The sequence below is a fragment of the Embiotoca jacksoni genome, unplaced genomic scaffold, assembly GCF_022577435.1.
Source record: "Embiotoca jacksoni isolate LCO1_2020_lvr unplaced genomic scaffold, fEmbJac1.0.p SCAF_33, whole genome shotgun sequence".
NCBI classification, from domain to species: Eukaryota; Metazoa; Chordata; class Actinopteri; family Embiotocidae; genus Embiotoca; species Embiotoca jacksoni.
This window is the reverse complement of record NW_027185385.1, coordinates 760,219-782,647: the sequence shown is the minus strand read 5'-3', so window position 1 is coordinate 782,647 and position 22,429 is coordinate 760,219. Positions and strand designations below refer to the sequence as shown.

The following is a 22,429-nucleotide window of genomic DNA, read 5'->3' as shown; positions in this document are numbered from 1 at the left end:
GACCTCAAACACCTCGACTGCAAACACCTCGACCTCAAACACCTGGACTTCAATCACCTCGACCTCAAACACCTCGACTTCAAACACCTGTACCTCAAACACCTGTACCTCAAACACCTGGACTTCAATCACCTCGACCTCAAACACCTGTACCTCAAACACCTGGACCTCAAACACCTGGACCTCAAACACCTGGACCTCAAACACCTCGACCTCAAACACCTGGACCTCAAACACCTCGACTGCAAACACCTCCAGTTCTGTGTTGCAAAAATCCCGTTTCCGGGTTTTCCTCTCCGTTGTTGTCACGATTCACCAAAGAACCACTGAGCCACATGGATCATTTTATATGCATCAACGTTCATTTGATGCTTTGTGTTGCCCATTTATGGTTGAATGTGGGCGTGTTGAAGGCGGGACATGAGGCGGATCTATGTTTCCACGTGGATTGTGATTTATAAAGGGAACTTGACGTGCCGGTGTGCGCGTGCACGGTTTTGTGCATCAGAGAATTCTATCTACATATTCTATATAGAATTCTATAGAGTATGTCATTTTTATTTTTTATGCGTACATACACTTTAAGTATGGATCCTACACACTGCTTTATAGACGAGGCCCTTTTGATTCATCAACGTGATGAATCTACAAACTGTGACCGAGCAGCCGTAAAATACTGTAAAACATCTGGTAGCACGTCGGCTGGATCTTCTGAGAGGAGACGACAGCAGCAGCTGGCCGGTGTTCTCGTGTCTCTGTGTCTGAACGGGGGACAGCCCTGTCCACTGAAGGCAAAGACATCGAGGAGAAATGGATCCCTGACTGAAAATATGTCCATCATGTTGAACTTTAAATGAAAAAGTCCTCTCTGCTACCTCATATGTTCAGTTTTAAAGGAACAGAAGATCCCGCGCGCTCTGGCCGTCCACAGGTCCTCTGCAGATCTCTGTCCTCCGGAAGGAGCTAGAGGAGAAAGGTACTGTGTGTTGAACTCTCTGGAAACACTGTGAGGTCACAGAAGTCCTTGTCCACAGCTGTGTGTCTTTGTCCCTGTTCAGAGACAGACCTGGGAAAGGAGACAGACAGGAACGTGGACATGGGCTCCCGAGGACTGTCAGCGTGCTCCACCTCCTCTCCGCCCGGTGAGGGGGCGAACAGCGGAGAAGGAGGAGATGTCCCATCGTGGATGTTGTGCAAAAACAGGACTTCCGGGTTGCCGAGTGTCTCTGTGGTCCTCATGTTGTTGTCCGTCTCCTTGTCCTCCTCTCTTCCGGTCCTGCTCTGCTGATGGCTGCTGCTGAGGACCTTCGGGTGGTGCAGGTCTAAGTCGGGGTAGGAGCCTGACTCCCTCATGGCCTGCAGGAGTCTGTCGAGGCCGTCTGATTGGTCGCTGCAGCCGTTCAGTCTGCTCTGGGCTGCGTGACAAAGGTGGTGTGTGTGCTGACGGAGCTGAGCGATCTCTCTCTCGGTGGCCGCGTTCTGCTTCAGCAGCTCCTTGGTGCGCAGCGTGATGGCCATCAGACCCGATTGGTTCAGGATCTCCGCCGTGTTGAAGAAGCGGCGCTGGCGGGCGAACGACCTGTCGGGAGCCCGACGGTACGGACTGTGAACCGTCGAAGAGGAGGGGGAGAAAGACAGGGGAGAGGAAGAAGAGGGGGAGTCTGAGGACGAAGGTGGTGGGAGCTTCTGGGAGCTGGAGATGGAGGGAGAGCCCACGCTGTCAGAGCCCGAGCTGTGGGGGCTTGGCAGATGGGTGGAGGAGGCGTGGCCTGTCAGATGGGTGGAGGAGGAGGCGTGGCCCGTCACATGGGTGGAGGAGGAGGCGTGGCCAGTCAGATGGGCAGAGAAGCCGTGCCCTCCTCTGCTTTTATGCAGTGAGTAGCCTCTGCTTCCTCGGCTGGTGGACACCGCCTCCCTCTTCTCCTCAGTGCACACTCTCTTCCTCCGACTCTGGCCCTCACTACCACGCTCCTTCACACCCTCCACCCACATGGAGCCCTTGCCCTCGTGGAGCTCCTTCCTGGGGTGGGGGGCGATGCGAGGGTAAGAGTTCAAGATGGGCAGGTAGGAGTTCTTGCCGCTGTGGTTCTTGTTGCAGCGACTGCCTCCTTTTTTAACTTCCTGTGGTGGAGCTGGAAATGATGGAGGCGGCGCGATGGAGGAGGAGGGGGCCAGCATCGCTGGTTGTTGGATCAGTAGGAGTTGAGTGGGGGCTTTTCCACTGGCGAGGCTGAGCCATCCTTCGCTCCACGCCATGGGACCATGCAGCAGCTGCTCTGGTGTAAACTGGATCACCAGCAGGTGGAGCAGGTTTTATATGAACAGCAAATATAGAGCAGAGGAGAAGAAAAGGGGAAGATGGGTAGGAGGTTTAAAGTCACACAGAGGAGCTGCAGGACACATAGAGGAGACATGAGACATATAGCAGCCATATCAAGTTAACAGAGTTCATGGAGGTAAAAGTCTGGATGATCTTTTATCAAACCTTTTTTTGTCTGAATGATTGTTGAGGTTTTGTTCATTTCCATCACTAACTAACTTAATGATCCGCCCACATCACTAACTAACTTAATGATCCGCCCACATCACTAATTAACTTAATGATCCGCCGTCATCACTAACTAACTTAATGATCCGCCCACATCACTAACTAACTTAATGATCCGCCCACATCACTAACTAACTTAATGATCCGCCCACGTCACTAACTAACTTGATGATCCGCCCACATCACTAACTAACTTAATGATCCGCCCACATCACTAATTAACTTAATGATCCGCCCACGTCACTAACTAACGTAATGATCCGCCCACGTCACTAATTAACGTAATGATCCGCCCACGTCACTAACTAACTTAATGATCCGCCCACGTCACTAATTAACTTAGTGATCCGCCCACGTCGCTAACTAACTTAATGATCCGCCCACGTCGCTAACTAACTTAATGATCCGCCCACATCGCTAACTAACTTAATGATCCGCCCACATCGCTAATTAACTTAATGATCCGCCCACATCGCTAATTAACTTAATGATCCGCCCACATCACTAACTAACTTAATGATCCGCCCACGTCGCTAATTAACTTAGTGATCCGCCCACGTCACTAACTAACTTAATGATCCGCCCACGTCGCTAACTAACTTAATGATCCGCCCACGTCGCTAACTAACTTAATGATCCGCCCACATCGCTAACTAACTTAATGATCCGCCCACATCGCTAATTAACTTAATGATCCGCCCACGTCACTAACTAACTTAATGATCCGCCCACATCACTAACTAACTTAATGATCCGCCCACATCACTAATTAACTTAATGATCCGCCCACATCCTAACTAACTTAATGATCCGCCCACATCGCTAACTAACTTAATGATCCGCCCACATCGCTAATTAACTTAATGATCCGCCCACATCGCTAATTAACTTAATGATCCGCCCACATCACTAATTAACTTAATGATCCGCCCACATCACTAACTAACTTAATGATCCGCCCACATCACTAACTAACTTAATGATCCGCCCACATCACTGATTAACTTAATGATCCGCCCACATCCTAACTAACTTAATGATCCGCCCACATCACTAACTAACTTAATGATCCGCCCACATCGCTAATTAACTTAATGATCCGCCCACATCGCTAATTAACTTAATGATCCGCCCACATCACTAATTAACTTAATGATCCGCCCACATCACTAACTAACTTAATGATCCGCCCACATCACTAATTAACTTAATGATCCGCCCACATCGCTAACTAACTTAATGATCCGCCCACATCGCTAATTAACTTAATGATCCGCCCACATCGCTAACTAACTTAATGATCCGCCCACATCGCTAACTAACTTAATGATCCGCCCACATCGCTAATTAACTTAATGATCCGCCCACATCGCTAACTAACTTAATGATCCGCCCACGTCGCTAACTAACTTAATGATCCGCCCACGTCGCTAATTAACTTAATGATCCGCCCACATCGCTAATTAACTTAATGATCCGCCCACGTCGCTAATTAACTTAATGATCCGCCCACATCGCTAATTAACTTAATGATCCGCCCACGTCGCTAACTAACTTAATGATCCGCCCACGTCGCTAACTAACTTAATGATCCGCCCACATCGCTAACTAACTTAATGATCCGCCCACGTCACTAACTAACTTAATGATCCGCTCACATCACTAACTAACTTAATGATCCGCCCACATCACTAATTAACTTAATGATCCGCCCACATCACTAACTAACTTAATGATCCGCCCACATCACTAATTAACTTAATGATCCGCCCACATCGCTAATTAACTTAATGATCCGCCCACATCACTAATTAACTTAATGATCCGCCCACGTCGCTAACTAACTTAATGATCCGCCCACGTCGCTAATTAACTTAATGATCCGCCCACATCGCTAACTAACTTAATGATCCGCCCACGTCGCTAACTAACTTAATGATCCGCCCACATCGCTAACTAACTTAATGATCCGCCCACGTCGCTAACTAACTTAATGATCCGCCCACATCACTAACTAACTTAATGATCCGCCCACATCACTAATTAACTTAATGATCCGCCCACATCACTAACTAACTTAATGATCCGCCCACATCGCTAATTAACTTAATGATCCGCCCACATCACTAATTAACTTAATGATCCGCCCACATCGCTAACTAACTTAATGATCCGCCCACATCGCTAATTAACTTAATGATCCGCCCACATCACTAACTAACTTAATGATCCGCCCACGTCACTAACTAACTTAATGATCCGCCCACGTCACTAACTAACTTAATGATCCGCCCACGTCACTAACTAACTTAATGATCCGCCCACGTCACTAACTAACTTAATGATCCGCCCACATCACTAACTAACTTAATGATCCGCCCACATCACTAACTAACTTAATGATCCGCCCACATCACTAACTAACTTAATGATCCGCCCACATCACTAACTAACTTAATGATCCGCCCACATCGCTAACTAACTTAATGATCCGCCCACATCGCTAATTAACTTAATGATCCGCCCACGTCACTAATTAACTTAATGATCCTCCCACATCACTAACTAACTTAATGATCCGCCCACATCACTAACTAACTTAATGATCCGCCCACATCGCTAATTAACTTAATGATCCGCCCACATCACTAACTAACTTAATGATCCGCCCACATCACTAACTAACTTAATGATCCGCCCACATCACTAACTAACTTAATGATCCGCCCACATCACTAACTAACTTAATGATCCGCCCACATCACTAACTAACTTAATGATCCGCCCACGTCACTAACTAACTTAATGATCCGCCCACGTCACTAACTAACTTAATGATCCGCCCACATCACTAACTAACTTAATGATCCGCCCACATCACTAACTAACTTAATGATCCGCCCACATCACTAACTAACTTAATGATCCGCCCACATCACTAACTAACTTAATGATCCGCCCACATCACTAACTAACTTAATGATCCGCCCACATCACTAACTAACTTAATGATCCGCCCACATCGCTAATTAACTTAATGATCCGCCCACGTCACTAATTAACTTAATGATCCTCCCACATCACTAACTAACTTAATGATCCGCCCACATCACTAACTAACTTAATGATCCGCCCACATCGCTAATTAACTTAATGATCCGCCCACATCACTAACTAACTTAATGATCCGCCCACATCACTAACTAACTTAATGATCCGCCCACATCACTAACTAACTTAATGATCCGCCCACATCACTAACTAACTTAATGATCCGCCCACATCACTAACTAACTTAATGATCCGCCCACATCACTAACTAACTTAATGATCCGCCCACATCACTAACTAACTTAATGATCCGCCCACATCACTAACTAACTTAATGATCCACTTCTAAGAAGCTGAATAGTTTCTTCAGCAGAGAAGAACAGCAAGTCGGAGAAATATTCTTCAAACAGTGAATGACAGTTAAACGCTGCAGATTCTATCTTCATGTTTGAGGTCGATGTGATTAGAAATGCTCTCATCTCCCTCTGTACACCAGAACAGAACCAGAACAGAACCAGAACAGAACCAGAACAGAACCAACAGTGATCACAGACCTACAGTGATGATGACTCCGGTCTGTTTTTACCTTCATCAGCATCACAGTAACAGCACCTCGGATTGGAATGCAGTTCATTTTATTTCCACTGGATGTCACTGTTCATCCTGTGACACTATCACAACGGGCAACATGGGATGTACTTATTTTTTCATATGACTGTATGTGAAGATAGTTTGTTCATTTTATTGTTTGTGTTATGAGGACTAAACTATTAAGATGCAACCAGGTCAGATGTATTTTAACTGGGCTTTATGACTGAAGTCAATTTGATCTGACTTTATTAAATTGAAAGTGACTCATCCTTTGATAACTTCTACCTGTACTCTGTTTATGTCTGGAAGATAAAGTCCTCACCTGCTTGACCTCCGGGTTTTTGAAGACATAAATGGGCGTAAGCTCCTCGCAGGCGGCCATGTTGCGGCCTGCAGCAGTAGAGCTGCTGTGGGTGGAGCCTTTGCTGCTCTCCCTGTGAGGCTCGCTCACGCTGCTGCGCTGGTCGTCTCCATCGCTCTGCACCGAGTCGGAGACGGCCTCTGAGGGACAGGGTTGACGGGACACATGTAGGACAGACAGAGCGTGACCAAGAGAAGAAACAAAGAGAGAGAGGTTTGTCTCTGTGGATGTAATACAAGAAAAGTTGAAGAAAAGTCAACTGGGAACATTTCCAGACAACAGATGGTATCAGTGATGATGACCGACAGCTAAAGGGTTGGGACTGAGAGAAGTCCTGGAGAATAGAGACGAATCTCTGAAGGACACCCAGATCACTGAGGACATGTTCACCAGAAGCATCGTGAACGGCACCAACCTGAACTCACCTGAGTAGCCCGAGTCCTTCTCCGAGTCGCAGCGCTGCATGCGGCTGCTCAGGTCACCCGTTCCACACGGGTGTCTGCGTGCGCCGCCCTGAGACACCCGTAGGGCGGCGCTGTTGATCCTGTCCTTGCCGTTCTTGGAGGTGCTGCGGGCTGCACGCTCAAAATATCCCTGTTGCTCCAGCATCATGCAGCTGGAGGAAGACAACACAGCGTCTAACGTTCACATGATCTGATATCACAGACACGGAGACTGTTGATTATTTGTTATCATGTTGCTGATCAGGTTTATAACATGTTGAGCAAACAACATACTTAACTAAATGCTTTATTACACATGTTCATTTTAAATGCACAACAATCAAATATCATCGGTAGAAATTCTGTTTTCTGTCTCCCCTTTCCCATAAAGGTGTAGCATTGTCCCATGTTTGTCCTGTGTTTTTACATGTTTGTCCTTTGTTTGTCCTGTGTTTTTACATGTTTGTCCTTTGTTTGTCCTGTGTTTTTACATGTTTGTCTGTTGTTTTTACATGTTTGTCCTGTGTTTGTCCTTTGTTTTTACATGTTTGTCCCGTGTTTGTCCTTTGTTTTTACATGTTTGTCCCGTGTTTGTCCTTTGTTTTTACATGTTTGTCCTGTGTTTGTCCTTTGTTTTTACATGTTTGTCCTGTGTTTGTCCTTTGTTTTTACATGTTTGTCCTGTGTTTGTCCTTTGTTTTTACATGTTTGTCCTGTGTTTGTCCTTTGTTTTTACATGTTTGTTCCGTGTTTGTCCCGTGTTTGTCCCGTGTTTGTCCTGTGTTTTTACAAGTTTGTCCCGTGTTTGTCATTTGTCTGTCCCGTGTTTGTCCTGCATTTATCCCGTGTTTCTCCTGTGTTTGTCCCGTGTTTTTACATATTTGTCTTGTGTTTGTCCCGTGTCTGTCCTGTTTTTGTGCCATGTTAGTTCTGTGTTTTTACGTGTTTGTCCTGTGTTTGTCCTTTGTTTGTCCCGTGTTTCTCTTGTGTTTGTCCCGTGTTTGTCCTGAGTTTTTACAAGTTTGTCCCGTGTTTGATCTTTGTTTGTCCGTCCCGTATTTGTCCTATGTTTGTCCCGTGTTTGTCCTGTATTTATCCCGTGTTTGTCCTGTGTTTTTACATGTTTGTCCTGTGTTTGTCCTTTGTTTTTACGTTTGTCCTGCGTTTGTCCCGTGTTTGTCCTGCGTTTGTCCCGTGTCTGTCCTGTGTTTTTACATGTTTGTCCTGTGTTTGTCCTTTGTTTTTACGTTTGTCCTGCGTTTGTCCCGTGTTTGTCCTGCGTTTGTCCCGTGTCTGTCCTGTGTTTTTACATGTTTGTCCTGTGTTTGTCCTTTGTTTTTACGTTTGTCCTGCGTTTGTCCCGTGTTTGTCCTGCGTTTGTCCCGTGTCTGTCCTGTGTTTTTACATATTTGTCTAGTGTTTGTTCCGTGTTTGTCCTGTGTTTTTACGTTTGTCCTGCGTTTGTCCCGTGTTTGTCCTGCGTTTGTCCCGTGTCTGTCCTGTGTTTTTACATGTTTGTTCTGTGTTTGTCCCGTGATTTTACATGTTTGTCCTGTGTTTGTCCCGTGTTTGTCCTGCGTTTGTCCCGTGTCTGTCCTGTGTTTTTACATATTTGTCTAGTGTTTGTTCCGTGTTTGTCCCGTGATTTTACATGTTTGTCCTGTGTTTGTCCTCTTTCTGTCCTGCGTTTGTCCTCTCTCAGTCCCGTGTTTGACCTATCTTTGTCCCGTGTTTGTCCTCTCTGTCCCCTGCAGCAGGCGGCCGGTCCCGGTAGTCTGTACCGTCAGTCCCGCCCCCTCAGTTATGCAACGCAGTCTGCTGCTGGAACAGCATGAACACTTCACGGTCTGTCGGACACTCACAACACACGGAGTGAAGGTTTGAAGCTGCAGTAGAAACACAGAGCTGATAAATCATTACAGAGCAGACAGAAACACACTGGATCAACTTCCTTAACTACAACTAACTCACCTGTCAAGTTTAATCCGCGCGCTGAGAAGAAGCTCACTTTAAAGAGCAGGACGAACCAAGTCCTCACCGCGGGAGGGCGCACCTCCTGCAGCCCCGTGTTCACAGGTCCATTGTGGACTCCAGAGTCTGCGCGTCGGTGATGGAGGAGGACGTGTCACCGCAGAGAGAAAGACAGGACGTCTCGGGCTCGGGACGGAGCTGCCGTCCGCCGGAGCGTCCTGCGCGAGGACACGGCCGCTCTGATCATGTCCTCAAAGCATCTATCCTGGGCATTTTTGTAACCACGCCCACTGTAAATATTCATGAGCTCATCGGGCGCTGAGCAGCTCGGTGGTGACGTAAGGTCAGCGGTCTGGCCAATCCCGTGCCGCAACGAGTGTTTGGATAGTGACGTCTACAGGCCACGTGACTGCTGCGTTTGATAGTAGTGTGATGCGTTTTAGTGTAAATATTGAAGTCAGCTGGTCTGTTACGCAGAAAGAGACAGGACTGAAGGTATTTCAGATATGTCCATCGGGACAGACAAGGACAAGGATACGTCCAACACACATCCACTTTAAAATGTTCATCTGACATTAGATGTTTTAAAATGATCCATTTTGAAAGAAAGAACAGACCAAATATGAAACCTCCTGGAGAAACTGAATTAATTCAATTATTTTATTAGTTTCCATTTTTGTTCTACTTTACTCAAAAATTATTCGAAAAATTTCAAATCTCTGTTTAATTTAGACAACAGATGCAGGTTGGACCTTCAGTATGTGAAGGACGAATCAAACATATTTTATGTGATTCCAAAGATCCAAATTGCCTTTTCAGTGAATAAATGAAGCACAATAATAATAATAATAATAATAATAATAATAATAATAATAATAGTAATCATGGGGAGCAGCTGATCTGTGCAGTTTCTGTTCTTGATGCATCAGTCTTTGGACATGAGACACATTCTAGAAAAGCATCTGTCCTGCAGTGTTCACTGTCAACGACCTGGTCATACTATCTGGTCTCCTCCTTCACTATCTGGTCTCCTCCTTCACTATCTGGTCTCCTCCATCATTATTTGGTCTCCTCCTTCACTATCTGGTCTCCTCCATCATTATTTGGTCTCCTCCTTCACTATCTGGTCTCCTCCATCATTATTTGGTCTCCTCCTTCACTATCTGGTCTCCTCCATCATTATTTGGTCTCCTCCTTCACGATCTGGTCTCCTCCTTCACTATCTGGTCCCCTCTTTCACTATCTGGTCCCCTCCTTCACGATCTGGTCTCCTCCTTCACTATCTGGTCCCCTCCTTCACTATCTGGTCTCCTCTATCACTATCATGTCACCTCCTTCACTATCTGGTCTCCTCTATCATTATCTGGTCTCCTCTATTACTATCAAGTCACCTCCTTCATTATCTTGTCTCCTCCATCATTATTTGGTCTCCTCCTTCACTATCTGGTCCCCTCCTTCACTATCTGGTCTCCTCTATCACTATCATGTCACCTCCTTCACTATCTGGTCTCCTCTATCATTATCTGGTCTCCTCTATTACTATCAAGTCACCTCCTTCATTATCTTGTCTCCTCCATCATTATTTGGTCTCCTCCTTCACTATCATGTCACCTCCTTCACTATCTGGTCTCCTCTATCATTATCTGGTCTCCTCCTTCACTATCTGGTCTCCTCTTTCACTATCTGGTCCCCTCCTTCACTATCTGGTCTCCTCTTTCACGATCTGGTCTCCTCCTTCACTATCTGGTCTCCTCTATCACTATCATGTCACCTCCTTCACTATCTGGTCTCCTCTATCATTATCTGGTCTCCTCCTTCATTATATGGTCTCCTCCATCAATATTTCATCTCCTCCTTCACTATCTGGTCTCCTCCTTCATTACCTGGTCTCCTCCTTCACTATCTGGTCTCCTCCTTCACTACCTGGTCTCCTCCATCAGTATTTCATCTCCTCCATCAGTATTTCGTCTCCTCCATCAGTATTTCATCTCCTCCTTCCCTATCTGGTCTCCTCTTTCCCGATCTGGTCTCCTACTTCAATATCTGGTCTCCTCCTTCATTATTTGATCTCCTCCATTAGTATTTGGTCTCCTCCTTCCCTATCTGGTCTCCTCCTTCACTATCTGTTCCCCTCCTTCACTATTTGGTCTCCTCCTTCAATATCTGGTCTCCTCCTTCACTATCTGTTCCCCTCCTTCACTATTTGGTCTCCTCCTTCAATATCTAGTCTCCTCCTTCACTATTTGGTCTCCTCCATCAGTATTTCGTCTCCTCCATCAGTATTTCGTCTCCTCCATCGTCTCCTCCATCAGTACTCCGTCTCCTCCATTAGTACATCCTCTCCTCCATCAGTATTTCGTCTCCTCCATCGTCTCCTCCATCAGTACTTCATCTCCTCCATCAGTATTTCGTCTCCTCCATCGTCTCCTCCATTAGTACTTCGTCTCCTCCATCAGTATTTCGTCTCCTCCATCGTCTCCTCCATCAGTACTTCGTCTCCTCCATCAGAATTTCGTCTCCTCCATCAGTATTTCGTCTCATCAGTATTTTGTCTCCTCCATCGTCTCCTCCATCAGTACTTCGTCTCCTCCATCAGTACTTCATCTCCATCAGTACTTCGTCTCCTCCATCGTCTCCTCCATCAGTATTTCGTCTCCTCATCAGTATTTCGTCTCCTCCATCGTCTCCTCCATCAGTACGTCGTCTCCTCCATCGTCTCCTCCATCAGTGCTTCATCTCCTCCATCATTACTTCGTCTCCTCCATCAGTATTTCGTCTCCTCATCAGTATTTCGTCTCCTCCATCGTCTCCTCCATCAGTACTTCGTCTCCTCCATCAGTACTTCGTCTCCTCCATCGTCTCCTCCATCAGTACTTCATCTGCTCCATCATTACTTCGTCTCCTCCATCAGTACTTCGTCTCCTCCATCGTCTCCTGCATCAGTACTTCGTCTCCTCCATCAGTACTTCGTCTCCTCCATTGTCTCCTCCATCAGTACTTCGTCTCCTCCATCAGTACTTCGTCTCCTCCATCAGTACTTCGTCTCCTCCATCAGTAGTTCGTCTCCTCATCAGTATTTCGTCTCCTCCATCGTCTCCTCCATCAGTAGTTCGTCTCCTCATCAGTATTTCGTCTCCTCCATTGTCTCCTCCATCAGTACTTCGTCTCCTCCATCAGTACTTCGTCTCCTCCATCGTCTCCTCCATCAGTAGTTCGTCTCCTCATCAGTATTTCGTCTCCTCCATTGTCTCCTCCATCAGTACTTCGTCTCCTCCATCAGTACTTCGTCTCCTCCATCAGTAGTTCGTCTCCTCATCAGTATTTCGTCTCCTCCATCGTCTCCTCCATCAGTAGTTCGTCTCCTCATCAGTATTTCGTCTCCTCCATCGTCTCCTCCATCAGTAGTTCGTCTCCTCATCAGTATTTCGTCTCTTCCATCGTCTCCTCCATCCTGCTGTTTCCACTGAACGTCATCATGCTCCCGGAGTCTCCCACAGGCCGTGAACGCAGCGCAGCAGCCAGTGAATGTTTGCGGCGACACGCGAGGCGGGCGGGAGGAGGCGGGGCCGCTCCCCGGCAGCACACGGTACCCGCCGGGTGAGAGCTGAGAGCACCGTGAGAGCACCGTGTCTCTGCGGGACGCCGAGGCCGCCTGCTTACGTAACGCATCACCGCCCCCGTCTCTGAACACAACGCACGGTCCCTCTGCCTCCACGGACGGACAGCAGGACCGTGGTGGCGGGAAGAGGAGTGATGGACGGACAGCAGGACACTCAGCTTCCAGACACCAGTCTCAGTGACGTCAGCGTGTGATTCATGACCAGTGAACACATCACAGGGATGAAGGCGTCACTTACAGGTTTGTCACTTGTCATCATCTATTACTGTTTCCATGGTGACGCTGACACAAACTGTTTGTTCCACAGAACAGTAGCTCCAAATCTATGAAGGTATTTTCGTGTCTTTATTATGCAAGCAAAAAAAATTCTTTGAAAAGCAAATTTCTTGCACTGCAATAAAAAAAATCAAGTTTGTAAGTAAAAATATATAAACTGAGAATAAAATTATGAAACTAAACTTTCTGCCTGCAATTTGAAAACCTTTGCTCTCAAGTCAAAAGCCAAGGAGTTGGATGTAGTGGGCGGAGCATACGCTAGAGACAGGTTTCTACTGGTGGATTGACTCACCGCAGCGACAGGAGAGGACTGAGTTTAACATGGAGTTATGTTTGTTCTGTTCATCTTTTTCTATTGAAACGCTTTTAACTTTGGCAGCACAGCTTTCACTCTGGTTCTATTTTCTGCTGCCATCAGCATGTCGATTCTTCAGCGGACACACAGCGGGATGCTGCTGGTGTTTCCACCGGTTCATACCGGTTCCTGTCCCGCCGGATGAAGAGCAGCCTGTTGGGAAACGTTTGAAAAACGAGCAGCACGTGTCACTGAAAGGACCTGCACCACTTGTGGAAACCTACAGTTGTAATTTTAACTACGTCGGAGACGGTACATGCTGGTGGAAGTACCGGCAGCCGACCACCGTATACTGCTAACGGGACCGGACCGGACCGGCAGTGACAACGTGAAATAAAACCAAACTAGAACGTTTTAAAGCATTTAAAGACAGAAAAGAGTGATGTAACGTCAGCAGACCTCTAATGGAGCTCACACAGTCCTCTGCTGTGTGGGTCTGAGTCAATCCACCAATAGAAACCCGTCTCCAGCGTAAGCCCCGCCCACTACATTCAACTCAACTCGTAGGTTTTTGTTTTGAAAGCAAAGGTTTTTGATTTGCAGCCAAAAAGTCTCGTTTCAACAGTAAAATTCTCAATTCTGTGACCAAAACTAACACCGCATTAGTTACCATGTTACCGTGTCACCAGCCGTGTTACCATGTTACCGCGTTAGTTACCATGTTACCGTGTCACCAGCCATGTTACCATGTTACCAGCCATGTTACCATGTTACCGTGTCACCAGCTGTGTTACCAGCCGTGTTACCGTGTTACTGGCCGTGTTACCGGCCCCCTTACCGTGTTACCGGCCATGTTACCGGCTGTGTTATCGTGTTACCAGCCGTGTTGCCGTGTTGCCGTGTTACCGGCCGTGTTACCATGTTACCGGCCGTGTTACCAGCCATGTTACTGTGTTACTGGCCGTGTTACCGTGTTACCGGCTGTGTTACCGGCCGTGTTACCATGTTACCAGCCGTGTTACCGCCCGTGTTACCATGTTACCAGCTATGTTACCGGCCGTGTTACCGGCCGTGTTACCATGTTACTGGCCATGTTACCATGTTACCAGCCGTGTTACCGCCCGTGTTACCATGTTACCGGCCATGTTACCATGTTACCAGCCGTGTTACCGGCCGTGTTACCGTGTTACCGTGTCACCAGCTGTGTTACCATGTTACCGCGTTAGTTACCATGTTACCAGCCCCCTTACCGTGTTACCAGCCGTTACCGTGTTACCAGCCATGTTACCATGTTAGTTACCATGTTACCGTGTCACCAGCCGTGTTACCATGTTACCGTGTTACCAGCCATGTTACCATGTTACCGCGTTAGTTACCATGTTACCGTGTCACCAACTGTTACCATGTTACCGCGTTAGTTACCATGTTACCAGCCCCCTTACCGTGTCACCAGCCGTGTTACCGGCCATGTTACCATGTTACCAGCCATGTTACCATGTTACCGGCCGTGTTACCAGCCGTGTTACCGTGTTACCGGCTGTGTTACCGGCCGTGTTACCATGTTACCGGCCGTGTTACCATGTTACCAGCCGTGTTACCGCCCGTGTTACCATGTTACCGGCCATGTTACCATGTTACCAGCCATGTTCCTGGCCGTGTTACCAGCCATGTTCCTGGCCGTGTTACCGGCCGTGTTACCATGTTACCGGCCGTGTTACCATGTTACCAGCCGTGTTACCATGTTACCAGCCGTGTTACCGCCCGTGTTACCATGTTACCGGCCGTGTTGCCGGCCGTGTTACCATGTTACCGGCCGTGTTACTGTGTTACTGGCCATGTTACCATGTTACCAGCCGTGTTACCGCCCGTGTTACCATGTTACCGGCCATGTTACCATGTTACCAGCCGTGTTACCGGCCGTGTTACCGGCTGTGTTACTGGCCGTGTTACCGTGTTACCAGCCGTGTTACTGGCCGTGTTACCGTGTTACCGGCCGTGTTACCGTGTTACCAGCCGTGTTACTGGCCGTGTTACCGTGTTACCGGCCGTGTTACCGTGTTACCAGCCGTGTTACTGGCCGTGTTACCGTGTTACCGGCCATGTTACCGGCCGTGTTACCGGCCTTATAATGAAGTGCTGTGAACAGAGACTCTTGGAACAGACAGGGACCCCAGGAGGTATGAAGACAGTAAAAAGGTGTATTGGATCATTGTCGTTCAGAATTACATTCATAGACAAATAAACAGAATCATGGAACTGAAAACACAAACATTACTTTCAACCTTTATGAGCTTCCTCAGTTTGAGGACTCAATGAAGGAGGTCAAAGGTCAGGAGGGATGAAGGTGGAACCAGGAGGAGGAGAAACTAACAGAGGAAGTGACAACAGCGTGTGTGGCGCAAGGCTCTGAGAAACAGGAAGTGGAGCTGCTCTTTTATTACCAGTGACTCTACAGCGTAGCACCGTTACTGGGACAGGACAACACACAGCGGGACACGCCTCAGCGGGGGGACAAGCCTCAGCGGGGGGACAAGCCTCAGCGGGGGGACACGCCTCAGCGGGGGGACACGCCTCAGCCTCACAGGTCACCCCCACTCTGACTGTCAGACGGGAACGTGTTCATGTTCATCAAACAATTGCACATCAACAGGAACATGAACATACATGAATATGTTCTTCATTCTCTGGTCTCTAACGAGAACTTTCAGCTCTGCTGCACATGAACATGGAGCCTGTCTGACATCACTTCCTGGACCTGTGAGGTCATGTGTTCTGATCCAGAAGATGAAAGTGTGTCTGAATTATAAAACACCATATACACCAGGTGCATGATGGGAACTCCTCTCACTCCGAGATGATACAAACTGATGTTGTCATGGTTACAGTTTGAAGACACTTTGATTATCGAGTTATTGATTCATCTGTTGTTCCTGACACACACACACACACACACACACACACACACACACACACACACACACACACACACACACACAGCTAAAAGAAGAACCAGCTGCTTCGCTGCCTCCACCCTGGTATACGAGCCGGTCCGTCACCGGTGGGATGGTGGTTCTGAAGAAGAGCACTTGTCAGACGGTTGATGGCGGCTGCAGTCAGAGGTCCTGATGGGTATAAAGAGTGATGATGAGGAGTGATGAGGAATATGTGCGGTTCTGAAGTCCAGTTTGAGACAGCACAGCCACAGGCCCGGCTGGTCCCCCTGTGGATGGAGGGGGTTCGACAGGTCGCCAGCTGAGGCACTTGGATCCTGCCAGGACCAGAACCTCAGTCCAGATGGAGGTTCTGGATGTTTCATGGCTGTAAGGGTCGAGGTGTGTGTATACGTGTGTGTGTGTGTGTGTGTGTGTGTGTGTGTGTGTGTGTGTGTGTGTGCAGAGAGGCTGTCACTCTCTTATGCTGGCAGAGTAGGAGAACTGGGGGAAATGTGCTTCTTGGCTGGGGTCCTCACAGTCCAGACTGGTATCTGTAAGAGCAGCAGAGGTCAGAGGTCAAATTGGAGCCAGACAGCTGACCTTCATCATGGACGGTGGTACCTACACTTGTCTGGAGGGGTGACTGTGATGGTCTGTGCTGTGAACTCTTCATCAAAATACCGGGTGTCCGTCTCTGATGTCACCTGTGGTCTGAAGAGGGGGGTGAGCTGGGGGGGAGGGGAGGCAAACTGGTTAACAGGTCACTCACAAGTTCATCACGAGGTCAGTGATGTATGTGGTTCATACCTCCACTAGGGGGCAGACCAGAATTTGTCATCCATTACAAAGAACAGCTGAGGTTTTAACAGGAAGAAGGTTTGTTTCAGGTGACTGGAGATTGTCAGGGAAACCTGTCAAGAGCATTTCCTGCTTCAAACCCGCCTCAGTCCCAACCAATCACCATCCATCAGTGATGTCATCATCCATCAGTGATGTCATCGTTGGTTTGTGAACGTTATGAATCCTCCAGTTCAGATTCTGTCCGTCACCATCTTTGCTAGTTCGGAGTGGTTTGGAGCAGGAAGTGACCATATTTGGACGAGCTGGGGGAGGAGCCAGCGGTGGATCTGACCGATCTGATCAGAAACCTGACGATACTACGTCCCGCCCACCGATAGCTGTAACCTGACTGCACCGCAGACCTGTCAATCAAACAGACACGCCCCCAAAAACAGGTCTTCTTGAATCTTCTTTTCTAATGAATGAGGGATTATTTTCAGATGGACCTCCAGAAAACTAATAAGAAGGAGTGACTTTAGCTAACAACACCGAGATAACTGATGGACACATTTTATTCACTTTGGATTTGATGAGAGAAGTTGAATGGGAGTCTATGGAGCCGGAGGCTTTTTGGAGCCGACCTCTAGTGGCACTCGCTGGTATTGCAGCTGAAGACACTTCTGGATCAGAACCATCACAACCGTCTCACACCTGGATTTAAATCCCTCAGAATTGTTAGAGGTTTAAATAAAGCAGCAGCAGGAAGCGTTTACATGAGGAACGAGCAAAAGAGGCATCAGAAGAAACAACAGCTCAAATACTTTTAATATTTTAAAGACTTTGAGTCTTTAGTTGATATGTTTACATCCCTGAATGTCCTGCAGGCTGAGCTGCATCATAGAGTGTGAAATATATAAATAAACATATGTGACATATGCAGATGGGAGGATGAGTTAATTCTATTCACTGCTCAGAGTCTGTTCAACATCTCTGAACATTAACACCACTGAAGGCAGAGGTGGAGAAAACAAACGTACCTTCTTCTGCTCCACATCCTGCCAGTTGATGCCAATGAAGAATTTGTGACTCATAACTTCTTTGGCATCATTGGGACCTCCACCTAACCTGTGGGTCAGAACCAGGCCACGTCAGAGCTCAGTGGGTATCCAGTACTCTACCCGGTGTGCTCAGTGGTCCGGTACCTCTGTTTGGGGTCCTTCTTCAGCAGCCCAGCCAGCAGCGACTTGGCCTCCGGAGACAGGTTCCTGGGGAAGCGGATCTCCTCCATGAGGATGAGCTCAAACAGGCGCTCGTGGTCCTGGTTGTAGAACGGTAGCCGGCCGCACATCATCTCGTACATGACCACGCCCAGACCCCACCAGTCCACCGCACGGCCGTAGTCGTTGTCCTCTAGGACCTGAGGAGGAGCACAGGCGGCTTCCTCACCGTTAACATCTCTCACCAGGGAAAAGTGACTGATCATTTCTGTCTGACACTCATCTACGTTTCCCCTCTGAGCTCCGGTGGATGTCTGCAACACCAGGATGTACAGGACCAAGAAAACCTTTGGTCTTATGGGTGTCAAAACTAGAAGGATGACATCATTTCACTTGTATTGTTAAATATTAGAGCCACACAGGTATCAACAGCTGTTCTTAGTTCCAGAGGATCACCCAGAGAAGATCTGTCCCAGCCTGTTAGTGGCCTGTCAGACTTTACAGGTCTTCTGATGTAAACTAAAGAGTTGCTGTCTGCACAGGACGAGAAGCAGAGCTGGATTTTATTGGATCGTTCAGTTTATTTGAAGTCATTTAAGATGACTTAGTTTGTTTTTTAAACCTGCTGTGATTCAGCTCATTACGTTTCTATCTGGAGTTTTTTCCGACTCAACACAGTGTTGACGAGGAAACCTGCGTTGGTCTCATTTTACTGTGAAGTCCCTGAGATGAGAATGAGTCACTTCCTACTCAGAGGTGCTGTTAGTTCCTGCTTGGCATGCAGTGATAACGACAGTCACATCAGTGAACATCTGACTCTGCAGATGTGTCTCCATCATGACATGATTGTGGTGTAGGTTAGGTTAGGTTAGGTAGTTACTTTATTAATCCCCGAGGGGAAATTTTTATGAATATTTGACGGTCCTCATTAGAAAGTGACGGTGTTTCATCCAGCGATGATGTAGTTCAGCGTACATGCAGGTTGGAGCTGTTCGTTTGATGCAACTATTATTGTTCATTATACAGACATGAGACTGTTTGAAAGGTTAAATCATGAAGTTTGATTTCACCTGATACACCTCTGATGAAAACTTCCTGCACAACTCCACCAGCACAAAATGGAGGAGAGGTGAGACGCACTTTGAACCCATGTGGGTTTTGTGGAGAGCCTCGTTGTTCTCTACACAGAATGAACCCTTCACATGCTGGTAGACAGGAAGTGTGCTCACCTCAGGAGCCAGATACTCCGGAGTTCCACAGAACGTCTTCATGGTGGCGTCTGGGGTGATGCCCTCCTTACACAGACCGAAGTCCGTGATCTTAATGTGGCCGTCTTTGTCCAGCATCAAATTCTCCAGCTAAGACGGAGGAAATATAAAACACAATGATGAATCATTATAATCAGATATAAAACTGATGAATCATTATAATCACATATAAAACTGATGAATCATAATCAGATATAAAACAATGATGAATCATTATAATCACATATAAAACTGATGAATCATTATAATCAGATATAAAACAATGATGAATCATTATAATCAGATATAAAACTGATGAATCATTATAATCAGATATAAAACAATGATGAATCATTATAATCAGATATAAAACTGATGAATCATTATAATCAGATATAAAACTGATGAATCATTATAATCAGATATAAAACAATGATGAATCATTATAATCAGATATAAAACTGATGAATCATTATAATCAGATATAAAACAATGATGAATCATTATAATCAGATATAAAACAAAGATGAATCATTATAATCAGATATAAAACAATGATGAATCATTATAATCAGATATAAAACAATGATAAATCATTATAATCAGATGTAAAACAATGATGACTCATTATAATCAGATATAAAACAAAGATGAATCATTATAATCAGATATAAAACAATGATGACTCATTATAATCAGATATAAAACAATGATGAATCATTATAATCAGATATAAAACAAAGATGAATCATTATAATCAGATATAAAACTGATGAATCATTATAATCAGATATAAAACAATGATGAATCATTATAATCAGATATAAAACTGATGAATCATTTAAATCATAAAATATAATGATGAATCATTATAATCAGATATAAAACATAATGATGAATCATTATAATCAGATATAAAACAATGATGAACCATTATAATCAGATATAAAACAAAGATGAATCATTATAATCAGATATAAAACTGATGAATCATTATAATCAGATATAAAACATAATGATGAATCATTATAATCAGATATAAAACAATGATGAATCATTATAATCAGATATAAAACAATGATGAATCATTATAATAAGATATAAAACAATGATGACTCATTATAATCGGATATAAAACATAATGATGAATCATTATAATCGGATATAAAACAATGATGAATCATTATAATCAGATATAAAACAATGATGAATCATTATAATCAGATATAAAACAATGATGAATCATTATAATCAGATATAAAACAATGATGAATCATTATAATCAGATATAAAACAATGATGAATCATTATAATCAGATATAAAACAATGATGAATCATTATAATCAGATATAAAACACAATGATGAATCATTATAATCGGATATAAAACAAAGATGAATCATTATAATCAGATATAAAACAATGATGAATCATTATAATCGGATATAAAACAATGATGAATCATTATAATCAGATATGAAACAATGATGAATCATTATAATCAGATATAAAACAATGATGAATCATAATCAGATATAAAACAATGATGAATCATAATCAGATATAAAACAATGATGACTCATTATAATCAGATATAAAACATAATGATAAATCATTATGATCGGATATAAAACAATGATGAATCATTATAATCAGATATAAAACAATGATGAATCATTATAAAAATATATAAAACAATGATGAATCATTATAATCAGATATGAAACAATGATGAATCATTATAATCAGATATAAAACAATGATGACTCATTATAATCAGATATAAAACATAATGATAAATCATTATGATCGGATATAAAACAATGATGAATCATTATAATCAGATATAAAACAATGATGACTCATTATAATCAGATATAAAACATAATGATAAATCATTATGATCGGATATAAAACAATGATGAATCATTATAATCGGATATAAAACAATGATAAATCATTACAATCAGATATGAAACAATGATGAATCATTATAAAAATATATAAAACAATGATGAATCATTATAATCAGATATAAAACAATGATGAATCATTATAAAAATATATAAAACAATGATGAATCATTATAATCAGATATAAAACAATGATGAATCATTATAATCAGATATAAAACAATGATGAATCATTATAATCAGATATAAAACAATGATGAATCATTATAATCAGATATAAAACAATGATGAATCATTATAATCAGATATAAAACACAATGATGAATCATTATAATCGGATATAAAACAATGATGAATCATTATAATCGGATATAAAACTGATGAATCATTATAATCAGATATAAAACAATGATAAATCATTATAATCAGATATGAAACAATGATAAATCATTATAATCAGATATGAAACAATGATGAATCATTATAAAAATATATAAAACAATGATGAATCATTATAATTACATATAAAACTGATGAATCATTATAATCAGATATGAAACAATGATGACTAATTATCAGATTTAAAACAATGATGAATCATTATAATCAGATATAAAACAATGATGAATCATTATAATCAGATATAAAACAATGATGAATCATTATAATTACATATAAAACTGATGAATCATTATAATCAGATATGAAACAATGATGACTAATTATCAGATATAAAACTGATGAATCATTATAATCAGATATAAAACAATGATGAATCATTATAATCAGATATAAAACAATGATGAATCATTATAATCACATATAAAACAATGATGAATCATTATAATCAGATATAAAACAATGATGAATCATTATAATCAGATATAAAACAATGATGAATCATTATAATCAGATATAAAACAATGATGAATCATTATAATCGGATATAAAACAATGATGAATCATTATAATCAGATATAAAACATGATGAATCATTATAATCAGATATGAAACAATGATGAATCATTATAAAAAGATATAAAACAATGATGAATAATTATAAAAATATATAAAACAATGATGAATCATTATAATCAGATATGAAACAATGATGAATCATTATGAAAAGATATGAAACAACGATGAATCATTTTAAAAATATATAAAACAATGATGAATTATAA

At 43.8% G+C, this 22,429-nt stretch overlaps 2 protein-coding genes across 8 annotated transcripts in view; both read right to left on the bottom strand.

Moving 5' to 3' along the window:
* Nucleotides 1–293: 293 nt before the first annotated feature.
* Nucleotides 294–12,179, bottom strand: LOC138207632 (CLOCK-interacting pacemaker-like). 5 transcript variants are annotated; one of them, XM_069164998.1, is made up of 5 exons: nucleotides 8,966–12,179; nucleotides 8,857–8,880; nucleotides 6,977–7,167; nucleotides 6,513–6,691; nucleotides 294–2,286 (listed from the first exon to the last, which is right to left on the bottom strand). In XM_069164998.1, exons 3-5 carry the CDS (start codon nucleotides 7,161–7,163, stop codon nucleotides 964–966), a joined length of 1,689 nt encoding a protein of 562 aa, XP_069021099.1. In that variant the 5' UTR covers nucleotides 7,164–7,167; nucleotides 8,857–8,880; nucleotides 8,966–12,179; the 3' UTR covers nucleotides 294–963. The 5 variants fall into 5 exon arrangements, with proteins under 5 accessions (XP_069021099.1, XP_069021100.1, XP_069021101.1 ...); XM_069164999.1 differs by lacking the exon at nucleotides 8,857–8,880; XM_069165000.1 differs by lacking the exon at nucleotides 8,966–12,179 and having other exon boundaries at nucleotides 8,776–8,866.
* Nucleotides 12,180–15,339: 3,160 nt separating this feature from the next.
* LOC138207656 (RAC-beta serine/threonine-protein kinase-like) overlaps nucleotides 15,340–22,429 on the bottom strand; it is a 32,303-nt gene continuing 25,213 nt past the window's right edge. For all 3 annotated transcript variants that reach the window (XM_069165042.1, XM_069165041.1, XM_069165043.1), the window contains exons 10-14: nucleotides 19,315–19,443; nucleotides 18,071–18,285; nucleotides 17,906–17,993; nucleotides 16,714–16,816; nucleotides 15,340–16,639 (exon numbers count right to left, since the gene is read on the bottom strand). In XM_069165042.1, the coding sequence (XP_069021143.1) occupies nucleotides 16,560–16,639; nucleotides 16,714–16,816; nucleotides 17,906–17,993; nucleotides 18,071–18,285; nucleotides 19,315–19,443 (615 nt within the window). In that variant the 3' untranslated portion in view covers nucleotides 15,340–16,559. The remainder of the gene's footprint in view (nucleotides 16,640–16,713; nucleotides 16,817–17,905; nucleotides 17,994–18,070; nucleotides 18,286–19,314; nucleotides 19,444–22,429) is intronic.

Excerpts from the sequence above, each read along its gene's own strand:
- LOC138207632 (XM_069164998.1), bottom strand. The coding sequence starts at position 7,163 with ATGATGCTGGAGCAACAGGGATATTTTGAGCGTGCAGCCCGCAGCACC. Across the intron at positions 6,692-6,976 it reads GAAGGACTCGGGCTACTCAG|AGGCCGTCTCCGACTCGGTG; the intron begins GTGAGTTCAGGT and ends CCTGTCCCTCAG. Across the intron at positions 2,287-6,512 it reads AAAACCCGGAGGTCAAGCAG|TTTACACCAGAGCAGCTGCT; the intron begins GTGAGGACTTTA and ends CTGGTGATCCAG.